The 14,503-nt window shown below is 41.7% G+C and overlaps 1 protein-coding gene across 3 annotated transcripts in view; it reads right to left on the bottom strand.

Annotated features, from left to right (window-relative positions):
- Positions 1–10,130, bottom strand: part of FNIP1 (folliculin interacting protein 1) — a 91,901-nt gene extending 81,771 nt beyond the window's left edge. For 2 of the 3 annotated variants that reach the window (XM_084886561.1, XM_084886562.1), the window contains exon 1: positions 9,946–10,130. In XM_084886561.1, coding sequence (XP_084742687.1) covers positions 9,946–10,037 — 92 coding nt within the window. In that variant the 5' untranslated portion in view covers positions 10,038–10,130. The remainder of the gene's footprint in view (positions 1–9,945) is intronic. The other variant, XM_084886563.1, reaches the window with a different exon arrangement.
- Between the last annotated feature and the right edge of the window lie 4,373 nt (positions 10,131–14,503).

Below are 14,503 nucleotides of genomic sequence, written 5' to 3'. Positions count from 1 at the left end.
TTAAGGTAACCAAACATTGTAATTTTGGCAGAATGAAGGGGGAAGGGTATGTATGTGTGTGTGTGCATGTTTATTTAAGACCTCAACCTTTACCAATATAGGATATTACTACATAATGCCTAAGATGAATACGTTTCTTAACTGTACATTCATACGATGTGTAAATGTAAAAGTAAATACAGTAAACCTTGATATAATAGATTAACTGGGGCGAGGGGGTGTCTGTTAAAGCCAAAAGTCCAATTTTTTCCCTAATGCATGTTGAAAAACTGACAAGTTAGTTTGCCTGTTTTTACTTATGTAGACACATTTATGTAATTAAATTTAAGTATGTATGAAAAATTTAATTTCACAGAAAAACTTTCTATATGTATTACTGTAATTTTAAATTTATACTGAATAGGTCTAGTAAATGCGTACATTCTCGTCACCCTGAGTAAACAAATGCACATGGCTGGGGCATTGCTTAGCACACAGAACATCCCCTGAGTTAAAAATGCTGCAGGAAATCATACCAATTACTGGGTGCAATGGGGGTATGATCCCATGTTGATTATTCCCCAAAACTGTTTATGCATGGTGACTCATAGATTTCTATGTAGACTAAAGTTGTAGATATGCAGTATTTATTAATGTCAGCAAAATTACTAGTGTTCTTTCCAACATATGGACTATTGGCTAAAATTTGTTAAAAATAAACAGCGAAGCCCAGCTGGTGTGGCTCAGTGGTTGAGCATTGTCCCATGAAACGAGATCACCTGTTGGATTCCTGGTCAGGGCACATGCCCTAGTTGTGGATTCAATTCCCTGTAGGGGGCGTGCAAGAGGCAGCCAATTGATGTTTCTCTCTTGTAGCTGTTTTTATCTCTCTATCCCTCTTCCTCTCTTTCTCTAAAAATCAATCAAAATGTTTAATAAAAAAAATAGTGAAGCTGGGCCCCGGTGACTCAGTGATCAGAGGGTGGGCCTGCACAACCAAGGGCCATGTGTTTGATTCCCGGCCAAGGTCAAGGCACATAGGGAGGTAATCAATCAATGTGTCTCACATTGATGTCTCTTTCTTTCTCTCTCTCTTTTCCCCTTCCTCTCTCTCTTCCCCCTTCCCTCTTTTCCTCCCCCCTTCCTTTCCACTCTCTCTAAAAATCAATGGAAAAAATATCCTCAGGTGAGGATTTTTTAAAAAAAACAAAAATAAAACACCACCAAAAGTGAATTGATAACAAATATAACCTGTTTATTTAATCGTAACCAAATCTTGGTTAAAAGCATTTTTAAATTAACAGGGTGTTAATTTTCACTTATGATATATAGACCAGAAATTCTGCCTGGAAAATCCAAAGTCCACTAAATCGAGGTCCATAAAATTAAAAGTTTACTGTCCTCAAAGAAACAGCAAAATAATTGGAAAAGCAATTGCCTCTAAGATCAGGAGGGTTTACTATAAGTAAATTCCTACCACAGTTCTATAGGCCTCGGGACAAAATATTCAACATATTATATTTTCTTAATGTTTTTAAATTGATTTTTAGATAGAGAGGAAAGGAAAGGGAGGGTGGGAGGGAGAGAGAGAGGGAGAGAGAGAGGGAGAGAGAGAAGGAGAGAGAGAGAGAGAGACATTGATGAGCGAGACACATCGAAGCTGCCCCCTGCATACCCCCTTACTGGAGGATCATGCCAGCAACCCAGGCATGTGCCCTGACCGGGAATCAAATCCAGGACCTCTCTGTCCATGGTATGGCACTCAATCCATTGAGGCCCACCGGCCAGGCTCAACATGCTATATTTAGAGTCAAATTGACACAAATGATGAGCTTGCTTAGCTAGTCTGTCAGGTGTTCCAAGGGCCCTGGAGACATTCATATCATAGCTAGTATATTAACCTAGGGATTTACTGTCTCATGTTTTACCTATGTTCAGGTATGTCTTTGGTGAAAAATTGAAATATTTAAATTATTCACAAACAATTCCTATTACATTTCTGCATTCTATGTTTAATACTGTAAAGCAGGAATTAGTCAAAATTAATACAAAAATCCCTGTTTATGGGAGCCATATCACACATACATTTTATTCTCCTTCTTATAAACTTCACAATGTATTTTCTGGATATAAATGTAAATCTTTAAAAATTATATATAACAGATCAAAATAAGGTTGGAAGAAAGCAGGCCCCAAAACTGCAAAGAGCCTGCCAGTTGCATCCTACAAATGGGACCATCTATTGTATATGAGTAATAGGCAGATATGTAAATTGACCGTACCTCCACAACACCCACAGCCAATCAGGAGTGAGTTTGCAAATTAACATGACAAAGATGGCAGGCTTATGGGCAGGCACTGAGCAGTCGGGGGCGGGGTGGGACATCCACCCACACTCTGCATAGCTGGGATGACGCAGCGGGCATCCCTGGGACCCCACCAGCTTCGAGCCTATGGCCAGTGCACGCAGCCAGGGTCCCAGGGACACCACTGGAGTGTCCATTCCTGTCAGCTCAGCCTGGAGGCGGCTGGAATTTGCAGTCCTTTTGGTTTCTGCAACCCCTGGACCAGAAGTGGAAACCAAGAGTGCAGGGAGCACCAGGAATTCTGGGAATCATAGTTCTATGTCAGCCCCTGGACCGAAGTGGAAACCCAGAGCGCAGGGAGCACCAGGACTGCTGGGAATAATCATTCTGGTGGCAGACATGTTGCAGGATCTCCTAGATGGCCGCCCCCATTTGGTCAAATATGGACACAAGATGGCTGCCACAAGATGGCCAGCAGGGGAGGGCAGTTATGGGCCACCAGGCCTGCAAGGGAGGGCAGTTAGGGATGACTGGGCCAGCAGGGCAGTTGGAGGTGACAAGTCCTGCAGGGGAGGAAAATTAGGCGCAACCAGGCCAGCAGGGGAGGGCAGTTAAAGGCAATTAGGCTGGCAAGGGAGCAGTTAGGGGTGATCAGGCAGGCAGGCAGAAACGGTAGGGGGAATGAGGAAGGCAAGCGGTTGGGAGCCACCAGGATCAGGCCTAAATAGGCAGTCAGATATCCTTGATGGGTCCCAGATATCCACCCCCGCCCCCCATGCACAAATTTTGTGCACCTTGCCTCTAGTTAAGCAATAGGGTGTCAATGAGAATTTCTGGTGATTTGGTCAGAATCATGGTTTAAGAAAACCAACAAGTAGCCGAAGCCGGTTTGGCTCAGTGGTAGAGCGTCGGTCTACGGACTGAAAGGTCCCAGGTTCGATTCCGGTCAAGGGCATGTACATTGGTTGCGGGCACATCCCCGGTAGGGGGTGTGCAAGAGGCAGCTGGTCGATGTTTCTCTCTCATCGACGTTTCTAGCTCTCTAGCTCTCTCTCTTCCTCTCTGTACAAAATCAATAAAATATATTAAAAAACAAACAAAAAAAAAAAAACCAACAAGTAGAATGATGTAGAGATGAACATAGAAAAAGTGGGAAATTTATGGCAAGTTTTTATGAAAAGCATTAAAGGCCTAAATGAGATGATGACAGTGAAAAATGGAAAAGACATAAGATATTGCAGAATTTCAATCAGCAGGACTTAACAATGACAAAATGTGGCAATCATAGAGAAGTAAAAGATGATTCTCTCATTTTTCAACATGGTAGACTAACAGCACGTTGGTGCCAAGAACAGGAACAGAGGATCATGTGAGAACGATTTAGAGCTCCTTTAAATAAAGAAGTTCTGTTACTTTTTATACAGGAAGGCTTTTTTTAAGGCAAATATTTCCTAAAGGATAATTTAAACTCATCATGTTTAAGACAATAATTATTATACTAGTAGGAAATGAGGTCCAAGTTTTATGAACTATTGAACCTGTATTTGTCACTAACCTATTCTCTTTTAATAAACATGGTACTAAAAAAGTTAACAGCACTACTTAGAGAGAGAAAAGCAAATCAAACAAAATATATTTGCAATTCTTACTGCAAAATTAAACACAAATATCGGTACCACAGGTCATTGACATGTATTTACTTATAATTCTCAATTTTCTACTTTAATATCATACAGGATTTTCAGTAAATAATATTATAACCATTATTCCTAATATAAGATTAAAAGGTGTAATTTATGGAGGGGTAGTATTTTAAAAATAATAAAAACCCTTGAATGCAGAAAGTCTTTATAAAAAATCACATTGAGAAAACAAAACTTTTCACAGACAGTGGGGGGGGGGGGGAGTGAGGCATGTGCTAGAGGGTGGGAGAAGCTGGGGAGAGGTCAATGGAGGAAAAGAGAGACTTATGTAATACTTTCAACAATAAAGAATTTAAACTTGTGAAATATGATTCTTACAGATACTGACAATATTAAGAAGCTAGCTTTTAGGAAACGTAATACTTTCAACAATAAAGATTTTTTTTAAAAAAAAGCTAGTTTTTAAAAACTTCAGAAGCTCAAAATGTGAAATAAAATCAGAATACTGAAAGAGAAAAATTAACTCAGCACTACAGACTGTTTCTCCTACAGAAATAGAATGCTTTAAGAGTGAAGCCATTTCCTTAGCTTTCATTTACTCCACATCTATCTCACTCCCTCCCCAAATATGCCTCCTCAAAAAAAAGAAAAACATAAAACAAGACATTAACATCACCAATTATCTCCAACTTGACAAATCCAATGGATTCTTTTCTGTTGCTCATCTCACAAGACCTATCAGCAATCAACATACAAAACAGTTCATCATTCCATCATTTTTGAAACACTTCCCTTTCTAAGCTTATTAATACCACACACCCCTGGCTCTCCCACTCTCTCCGCTATTCCTTCTTCATAGATGTTCCTCTCCCATAGATGTACATTTTTCATTTCTCAGAGCAAAGTCCTGTTCTTTCCAATTCTCTGTCCACAACCTCTTCCTATATAATCTCATGTATTCCCTTAGTTTTAATATCGACAGTAAATCCCAATTACTATCCCCAGTCCCAACTTCTGTGAACTCCAGATTTACTTTATTATCTCTCAACTAGATATTTCATTAGCAATTAAAACTAGACCATGTGTCCAAAATAGAACTTTCGATTCTCTCCATCTGCCCTCAAAATAATTCATATATTCATTCCACAGATATTTACTAAGCATATACTCAGGCATTGTGTATACTGGCACAACAATATGCTCTCAGGGAAACAAATAAATTGTAAAAAGAGCTATGAAGAATATAAATAGTGTGCTCTGATAGAAAATAGGAAAGAAGGCTCCTACTTTTGATAAGGTGTTTCAAGAGAGACTTCCACAATATTATATCCTCCCTCGGAAAATCGTGTCCACGTAACTATTCCAGACAGAAACTTATATATCTGTTCCCCACAAACAACCCATCAGGTGGTTCCAAAGGGTTCTAACTCCGAAATACACCTTGAAGTGGGAGCTCTCAAGCAAAGAAGAGAGATGCAGACAAGTAATGATAACTGGATAAATATCACAGAAGGAAATAAGCTATGGAAGAAATTACAGTGAAACCTAACTCAGTCTGGGAGAAATCAGAAAAAGCTTCCTGGAGAAAGAAGGGGTATGTAGGATAAATGCAGATCATCACAACAAAAAGCTACTACCAAGAACAGGGAAACAGCACAGCATGGTACATCCCAGAATCTTAAGTAAGTCCCAGCTAATAAAACCATAGGAAAGGAAGAGGGATGAATTAAGGTCAAAAGGAAGAGAGATATTATCAAAGGCTAATGAGATCACATCAAAAATTTGAAGTCTTTCAATGGCCAAATATGGGACAATTTGACTATAATGGATTAATACAGTAAAATCCAGGAACTCATGATGATAATGATTATTAAAATGAAAATCTTCATTAAACAACTCATTATAAACTGTTCTGAAAAAATGATAAAGACAATCACAGTTTTATGCTGTCTCCAGTGGCCAAGAGTAACCCAGTAGATAATAAGAGAAAAGTTCTTATTAAAGATTCAGGATATCACCATGTCACAACTCCTAACAAGATATGAATTCTGGCAAAAATCAACAAAAGATGGTAAAATCATTAGTGAAAGGAGAATTTTATAGTAAAAATAAGGCTGAAATCACTAATCAATCTTAGCATCACTAACAGTGGGACAACCAGACATTATGTAACTCTGATGGATAGTAAGTGCACATCATCATTTAAGGAATATTTTTATTAAAAAAAAAAAAAGTTGAATCTAAATCTAATGAAGTTTCTAACTACCAGTCTGAAGTAAACAGAAAATAGGTTATGACAAGTGGCTCTCATACTTGAGCATCAGAATCAGCTGGAAGGGGCTTATTAAAACAGTTTGCTGGGAACCAGTGAATTAAAGGAAACTATAAGGAAAGCAAACAACCAAATAGACAGTGTGGGAAATATTACAAGATAAATGAACCACTTTCAACAACAAATCACATTTAAAGGGAAGAGGGGGATATTATAGAATAAAAATTATTTAAGCAACATAAATGCAAACGCAATATTCACTCTTAAGGTTCTGATTCAAACAAACCTATAAAGAGACATTTTGAGACAATTGATAAAATTTGAATGTAGATTAAGAATAAATATCTAAAATTTGTTAAGTATAATAGAATAATGGCTATGTTTTTTAAAAAATGACTTTATAGAAATTTTTTTTAAAGTCAAGACTAGAGACTTTGGAAAAGCCACACACCATCATACAGGACCACTTGAAGGAGTTTGGACCTAAACTGAATAGTTTTACATAAGCATGAGATCATCATATAACAACTACTTCTGGTTCCTGAAAGCCATGTGGCAAGCAAGCGCTGCATTAAGTACTTAATGTAACTTATCTCTCTAAATTCTTAAAATAACTGAAATGAAGATATTAACTTCTATACCATTTTGCCTGCTGATCATGATCAGAATTTGCACTTTTTTAAGTATTGAGAATAGTTTGGAGAAAGGCAAAAGTGATGGCAAAGACCAATTAGGTTGTTGCAACAGGTTAAGAATTTCTGCTACAGACAATTTGAGCAAATGTTGATGCAATAGGAATAAAACAAAAATATAGAAATTGTGTTTGAACAAAACATGAATTATGTCCTCCAGACATTTAACTATGAAACAACCTTCTTCAGCCAAATAAACTTTTTCCAAGAATTTTACTTTTAAAACAATCATTTTATATGTTCTGTAGTTACTGTGCTTACACTTAATTCTTACTTCCACTGGAAAGCAGCCTGATGGAGAAAACATAAAGCAATGCCTTCTAAAATGCACCTTCTACCCAAAATTCCTTAAGGGATAAAAACAAACTATTCTATAAAAGACTGGAATATCCCCCCAGTGACACCCTTCACACTCACCTCCATCTCAAAGTAGCTTAGATAAAACAAGCAGGAAGGGCGTGAAGAGTCAAGAAGCCTGAAGGGAATGGGATAACCCCTAACCATCTTTTCCAATGGGTTAACCACGAAAGACAATATTAAAAGGCTACCAAGGCTTCTTTATCAAAGTCTCTCCTATCAGAGTCCTATTGCAGCTTATCACCAATGGGCCTAGTACTATATTACTTCCTCTAGGAACTGATTTCTTAGAGGTTGGGGTATAGTTAGTTACTAATGGTTAATTGTGTCCAAGCCTGATTACCACTATGATTACATTCATATGAAATTCTAAAGAAGTCAAAACTTGACGGGACCGGTTTGGCTCAGTGGATAGAGCGTCAGCCTGCAGACTGAAAGGTCCCGGGTTCGATTCCGGTCAAGGGCATATACCTTGGTTGCGGGCACATCCCCAGTAGGGGGTGTGCAAGGGGAAGCTGATCGATGATTCTCTCTCATCTATGTTTCTAACTCTCTATCCCTCTCTCTTCCCTGTGAAAAATCAATAAAATATATTTTTTTAAAAACAAAAAAAAACTTGTCATTACACAAAAAGCGGATCAGTGACTGCCCTAGGTGAGGAGTTAAGGACTGACTGCAAAGGGGAAGAGGAAACTCTTTGGGTGAGGCCAGTGTTCCAAAACTTCACAGGTGGTAGGTACATAACTGTATACAAGTCATAATGTACTTGAAATGGCTGTTTTATTGTATGTAAATTACAGGACAATGAAATTGTTTTTAAAAAGATGTGGGTTAATTGGATCTGCAGGTTACTAGCTCTGTGACATTAACCAGTTTTTATTTTCTCACATGTACACTCATACTCACTTTATTTTGAAAGCAATCATTTCTTTATTATACTGCAGTTACACAGTATGTAAATGCAGGCTTACACATAATTCTTACTTCCACTAAAAAAAGGACCCTGTAGTTACCTATACTGCTACTTGTCCTATCTCACAAGGTGGTTGTGAAATACCACACGAGATAACTACTGAGAAAGTGCTTTGGCAACTCTAAAGTAGTATTACACAACTTTATAGTAGAATTCATGTTTTTAGAAAACAGACATGAAAATGTTTTTCACATGAATGATTTGAGACGCTTGGAAACCTGAGTATCCTAGTCAGTCTTTGCCCAGATATAGAAAAACCTATACAATGGTCACTTTTTTTAATATGCTTCCTAAACCTGCTTGATTTACTGGACGACTCAATGCAGTGTTATCTAGACTGCACTTTCATTTTTCAAAAAGAAAACACTAAAGAATTTTTTTAAGTCAATAAATGACTCTGGTAATACATCTGTTTCCCAGTGGAAAAGGCCAAAACCTAGAAAACTGATGTTGAGCACTTTTCCAAAATATTCACAACTGAAATTTTTCTTCCCCTAAAGTCAGTTAAAGTTTTCCATCTACTACTTCAATTCCACATGTATTCCTGAATATTTTACTAATGTAACCTGCAGTAGCAAGAGTGAATAATCTTAACATCAAAACTTTTAAGCCAGTGTAGTCATTTCTCACTTTCGCCAGTGGCAAAATCTAACAGATTCTCATTTTTTCCTACTACCGCTGCACAACTGGGTTCTCCACTATCCTACCAGGTATGAGTGATATTTGACATTTAGCCTAGCTATATATACAAGTTTCCACACCGCACAAGTATGAAGGCTGTTTTGAAAGACGTAATCTCTTCTTCAAATGCAGACTGGCGACCAAATTCCACCTTGAACTTGGGTTTTTATTACATGGCCCGACAATTTTAAAAAGTTTCTCTACCAGCAACAGGTTTTGCAGCCAAAAAATATTAGCAAAGCCCGTCGTATCACAACATATTTTGCTGTCGTTTTCCATTTTTAACGATTCCTTTTTAGTAACCGCTCTAAATGGGGATGATTCTATGATCCTTTTCCACCGCCACGCTTCATTTGACTCGGTCCAGCTTCAGTCTGTGGTCAGTAGTAACCATCGCTTTGGTTTCACATTTTTTCCTTCGAAAACATGAATGCCGCTCAGCCCGGTAACCGCACACCTCCCATTTTAGTTCCAATTTTAGTTTCCAAGAAACCTGCAAGAACGGCGCCTTGCCCACTCGCTCCTCCGGCCTCCCCTGCCCCCAGACGGGTCGGCCAAAACGTGCAGCTCTCCCCACCCCACCAGCCCAGCTGGAACGGAGCACCCAGAGGGCGACTGGTCACGGGGAGGAGGGGAGGACTTCTCCGCCTGGAGGACGGCGGCTGAGGTCCAACCCAACCCGCGCCCAACTCCGCTCGCCGCCAGGAAAGCGTGTCCAGGACCCTGCGTTCAGGGTCCAGGCCGCGGGGCCTGGGCCGGAGGGGCAGAGGCGCCGCGCGTCGCTGCAGCGCAGGACGTAAACAAACCGGCCCAGAGGAAAGGGAAGGGGCGCCCCGGGGTGGGGGGTGGGGAGAGAGGACCAAGCTCGGACCCGCCAGCGCAGGCCCTGGGCCGCCGCCGCCTGGCCCCTCCGGCCGCGGCCCGGGCCCCACTCCCGGCACCGCACCGCCGCGTGGACGTGGACACCGACTGGCCCGGCGCATCGGGAGCCCGGAGCCACCGGGCCGTCGGCTCCGCGCCCCCCAGCCCCGCAGCGCCCTACCTGAACGCGCAATCCGGGTCCCGCGCGTCCCGACCGGGCGCGCCCGCCCCGTTCCTCTTGCTGAAGAGCTTCTGGAACAGCGTAGGAGCCATGCTAGCCGCGGCCGAACCGGGGTCCCTCCTGGCGAGGCCCCCGCTCCTAGAGCCGCCCTGCCACCCCCATGGGCGCCTCAGTCATATGACAGAAATTAGTCACTTCAAACGGCCACGGCGCGCGGGGCGGGGCGCGAGGCGAGGCCCGCGCTCATTGGCTGGCAGGGCGCCGCGTCACGTGGCGGCGCGCGGGGCGGGGGGCCAGGTGGGGGCGTGGGGCGGGGCTGGCGCCCATTGGCTGGGGAGCAGGCGCCCTCACGTGGCAGCTCACGGGGCGGGGCGTGCGCGGAAGCTGGAGGGGAGGAGGGGCAGGGCGGGGCGGGGGAGGACGCAGAGGGGAGGGGCAGGGCCGGGAGGAGGGATGGCCGGGGAAGCCGAGCATGGGTTGCGCGCGGGTCCCGTTCCTCCGTGATTCTGTCAGTTGCTGTGTGAGGCCTCGGGCGGGCGGGCGGCGCGGGGAGGACGCCGGGGACTTCGGGGTGCAGACGCTTTCGGCTCCCCTCACCCTCGGCCTCCGGACAGTCAGCCCTCCCTCTTCGTCCTCATCTCAGCCCCCGGGGCTTCGCACCTCCGTGGGGCGCCGGGCGGAGTCCACGGCCCGCGGAGCAGAGAGCGCGCGCGGGCGTTACCCTCGGGCCGGAGCCCGCGGCCTCAGGCCCGGTCACGGGAAGTGTGGACTCAGAGCTTGACAGCGCGGGTCATGGGGCCTGATGGAGGATCCTGCCATGACACCCGCCACCGACATGGCATAAAACTATACTTAATGATGCAGGTTAAATGGGAAATATTTTCAAGTTTAATAATGGGGTATAGCCGAAACCGGTTTGGCTCACTGGAAAGAGCGTAGGCCTGCGGACTGAAAGGTCCCAGGTTCGATTCCAGTCAAGGGCATGTACCTTGGTTGCAGGCACATCCGCAATAAAGGGTGTGCAAGAGGCAGCTGATGGTTGATTCTCTCTCATCCTCTCTGTAAAAAAAAATCAATAAAATATATTTAAAAAATAATAATAATGGAGTATATATTTTTCTTTTTACTTAACACTACTTCTTTCCCCAAAGAGGCGGAGGTGTCTTAAAGATGCCTTTTTAAGTTTAGGGAGTCAAGTAGGAGAAAATGAGAGAGAAAAAAATAATTATTCATTAATGTTATATGAATGTGGAACTGTTGAGTTAGAAAGATTAGACATAAGGCCTATCCTTTTTTTTTTCAGTTTATAATTTGTTTTTTATTTTTCTTGTTGATATTATAGATGTTCCCATTTCCTCCTGCCCCTTTGCCCAACTCCACCTAGCCCCCACCACCCTTTTGCTCTGGCCCCCACCACACTGTTGTGTCTATGGGTTATGCACATGTTATTTGGCTAATTCCTTCACCTTCTTTCGTCCAGTCCTCTCCTCCCCGCCTCCTGACAGCTGTCAGTCTGTTCCACGTATCCAAGGCCCACACTGGAGTAGAATATTCAGCCTCCCCCACAACTCCAAGAGCTGCTGGGTCTCTGTCCACTTGCTTCCAATAGCATAAAAGACTGGGCAGACTCTTCTGGTTACCAGATATAGGAAAGATTGGCAATAAAACTGAAATTGTGATTTCAGAGAGGAAGGGAGAGTGAGAGAGAGAGAAACATCAATGATGAGAGAGAATCATTGATCAGCTGCCCCTTGGTTCACGAGTCGCTCAACCACTGAGCCACACTAACTGGCCTGTAGCCTTTGTTTTCAAGTTTGTTTTGAAGTGAGTCTCCTGTTGGCACCATATGAAAGTGTTTTGTTTTCTTATCCATTCTATGTCTTTTTATTGGGGCATTTAATCCATTTATATTTAAAGTAATTGTTGATAGGTATGTAGTTATTGCTATTTTATTCATATTTTTATCTTTAACATTTTTTGTAATACTGGCTTGATGGTGATGAACTCCTTTAACTTTTTCTTGACAAAATAAATAAAATAAATGAAGAAAAAAAAACGGAAACAAACTCATAGATACAGAGAATATTTTTATGGTTTCCAGATGGGAAGGTGATGGGAGGGTAGATGAAAAAAGGGAATTAAAAAGTACAATTGATAATTACAAAATAGCCATAGGCATGTAAAGTATAGCATAGGGAATATAATCCTATCTAATAAAAGAGTAATATGCAAATTGACCATCACTCCAACACACAAAATGGCCTCAAAGATGGCTGCCCCCATGTGGACATAAGATGGCCACCACAAGATGGCCTACAGGGGAGGGCAGTTGTGGGTGATCAGACAAGCAGGGGTGGGGGGGCAGTTAGGGGTGACCAGGCCAGCAGGGGAGGGCAGTTGTGGGCGATCAGGCCAGCAAATGAGGGCAGTTAGGGGTGACCAAGCAGGCAGAGGAGGGCAGTTGCGGGGGGGGACCAGGCCTGTAGGGACGGGCAGTTAGGGGTGACCAGCCTGCAGGGGAGGGCAATTACGGGTTACTGGGCCAGCAGGGGAGCAGTTAGGCATCAGTCAGGCTGGCAGGGGAGTTATTAGGTGATCAGGCAGAAGTGGTTAGGGGCAATAAGGCAGGCAGGCAGGCAGGCAAGCGGTTGGGAGCCAGCAGTCCTGGATTGTGAGAGGGATCCCAGATTGGAGAGGATGCAGGCTGGGCTGAGGGACATCCCCCACCCCCAGTGCACAAATTTTGTGCACCAGGCCTCTAGTAATATAATAACTATGTATGGTGTCATATGGATGCTAGATTTATCAGGATGAGAACTTTTTAGGTTATGTAAATGTGTAATCACTATGCTCTACACCTGAAACTAATATTGTATGTCAACTGTAGTTAAAAATTTTTTAAATATTTAAAAATGGAAATTACATCATGCCTGGCCTTTCACACATTTTTTAAAATTATATATATTTTATTGATTTTTTTACAGAGAGGAAGGGAGAGGGACAGAGAGCCAGAAACATCAATGAGAGAGAAACATCGATCAGCTGCCTTCTGCACACCCCCCACTGGGGATGTGCCCGCAACCAATGTACATGTCCTTGACTGGAATTGAACCTGGGACCCCTCAGTCCACAGACCAATGCTCTATCCACTGAGCCAAACCGGTTTCGGCCTTTCACACATTTTTAATTGAATTTTCAGGGTACTTATGTTCTGAGATTATTTTTCAAGAAGTATAATTTGGAACTATAATTTTAAATGCTTAAAAATTAAGTTTAATTAGTTATATGCTGAAGTAAAGGGGTCCAGTCCCAATGTTGACCTTTTAATGATCACAAACCATTTTGAAAATGTGATGAGAACATGCAGAAAGAAATGAACTCCTTTTTCTTATGCTCTTCCAGGGAGGCTCACTGAAAGACCTCTGAGACCTACCCATAGGTATGAGGTAAGAGTACACCTTCTCCTAGGATTTGCCAGCAGGAATCCTCTTTGACTTCTCCCATATGCCAAAAAGTAAGCAGGCATATTCTACTTTCCTTCAGTTTAATCATAATTAAAGTTATATCCTCCACCCCTAAGCTTTAAACACCAATTGTAATTCCTTCCTTCTTCACACCTTTTCCTGTGCTCTAGCTGATAATACAAAAACAAACAAAAAATATTGGACTTAAATAGTCCTGCTTTCAAATTCTGGCTCTGTAACTTTCTAAATTACATGTTCCTGGCCAACTATTTATTTCTCTGAGCTGTATTTTCCTTAACAGCAACATGAGACTCTCAAATGTTTATATCCTCCAGCCTCATTAGGCTCAGTCTAAGAATCAGGTATCATTCTTTCTGTAAGAATCTACCACCTGATTAAACTATCAAATAATCTGTTCTCATTCTTTCCCCTTGCCCTTGGATTATAAACTCCTTGAAGGCAGGAAACTGACCTTTTACTTAGTTTCTCCTTCCCCCATTGCTTATCACATTTTTGCAATTAAAATTACCACAAGAGTTAATGACTTAGTTGAATACTAATTTAGAATTCAGATCAGAATTTGGTTCTAGCCACCATCTTTAATGATCTCTTTTTCATTTCCTAACTACTTTCTCATATTTCACCTGCAGATGAAAATGTAAACAAAAATTATAAATAGTTTGTTATTAGCTTAAGGCCTTGTCAAATCATTTATAAAAATATCTTTATGTGACTCATTTAAAAATAAATACTATATAGGTTACATACCCTCAAATTAATCCATTGATTTTAAAATTTTGATTCTTATGGAAGCAACTTTGAAAGTTTTACTCTTATGTACAGTAACATTAGTAAAACCGTCAGAGTTAAAATTTCACTAACAGTTCTACAACTGTACTTTGTTAACTGACAACAGAATATCTGCTTTGTAAGAAGGACATTGTTGAAATGTGACAAGTTAATTATTTAAAAAAATCCTACATATAGAATTTGCTAAATAAGGTTGTGTGGGGATGAGGTAATATGTAAAATATTTAGTGTATGATTTATTGTACATATACATTCTTTGCTTCAGCAAACCTTGAGTGTAGAAT

Source organism: Pipistrellus hanaki, assembly GCF_964339955.1.
Source record: "Pipistrellus hanaki genome assembly, chromosome: 5".
Taxonomy (NCBI): Eukaryota; Metazoa; Chordata; class Mammalia; order Chiroptera; family Vespertilionidae; genus Pipistrellus; species Pipistrellus hanaki.
Note: the sequence above shows the minus strand (reverse complement) of the source record. Positions and strands in the feature narration are given on the sequence as shown.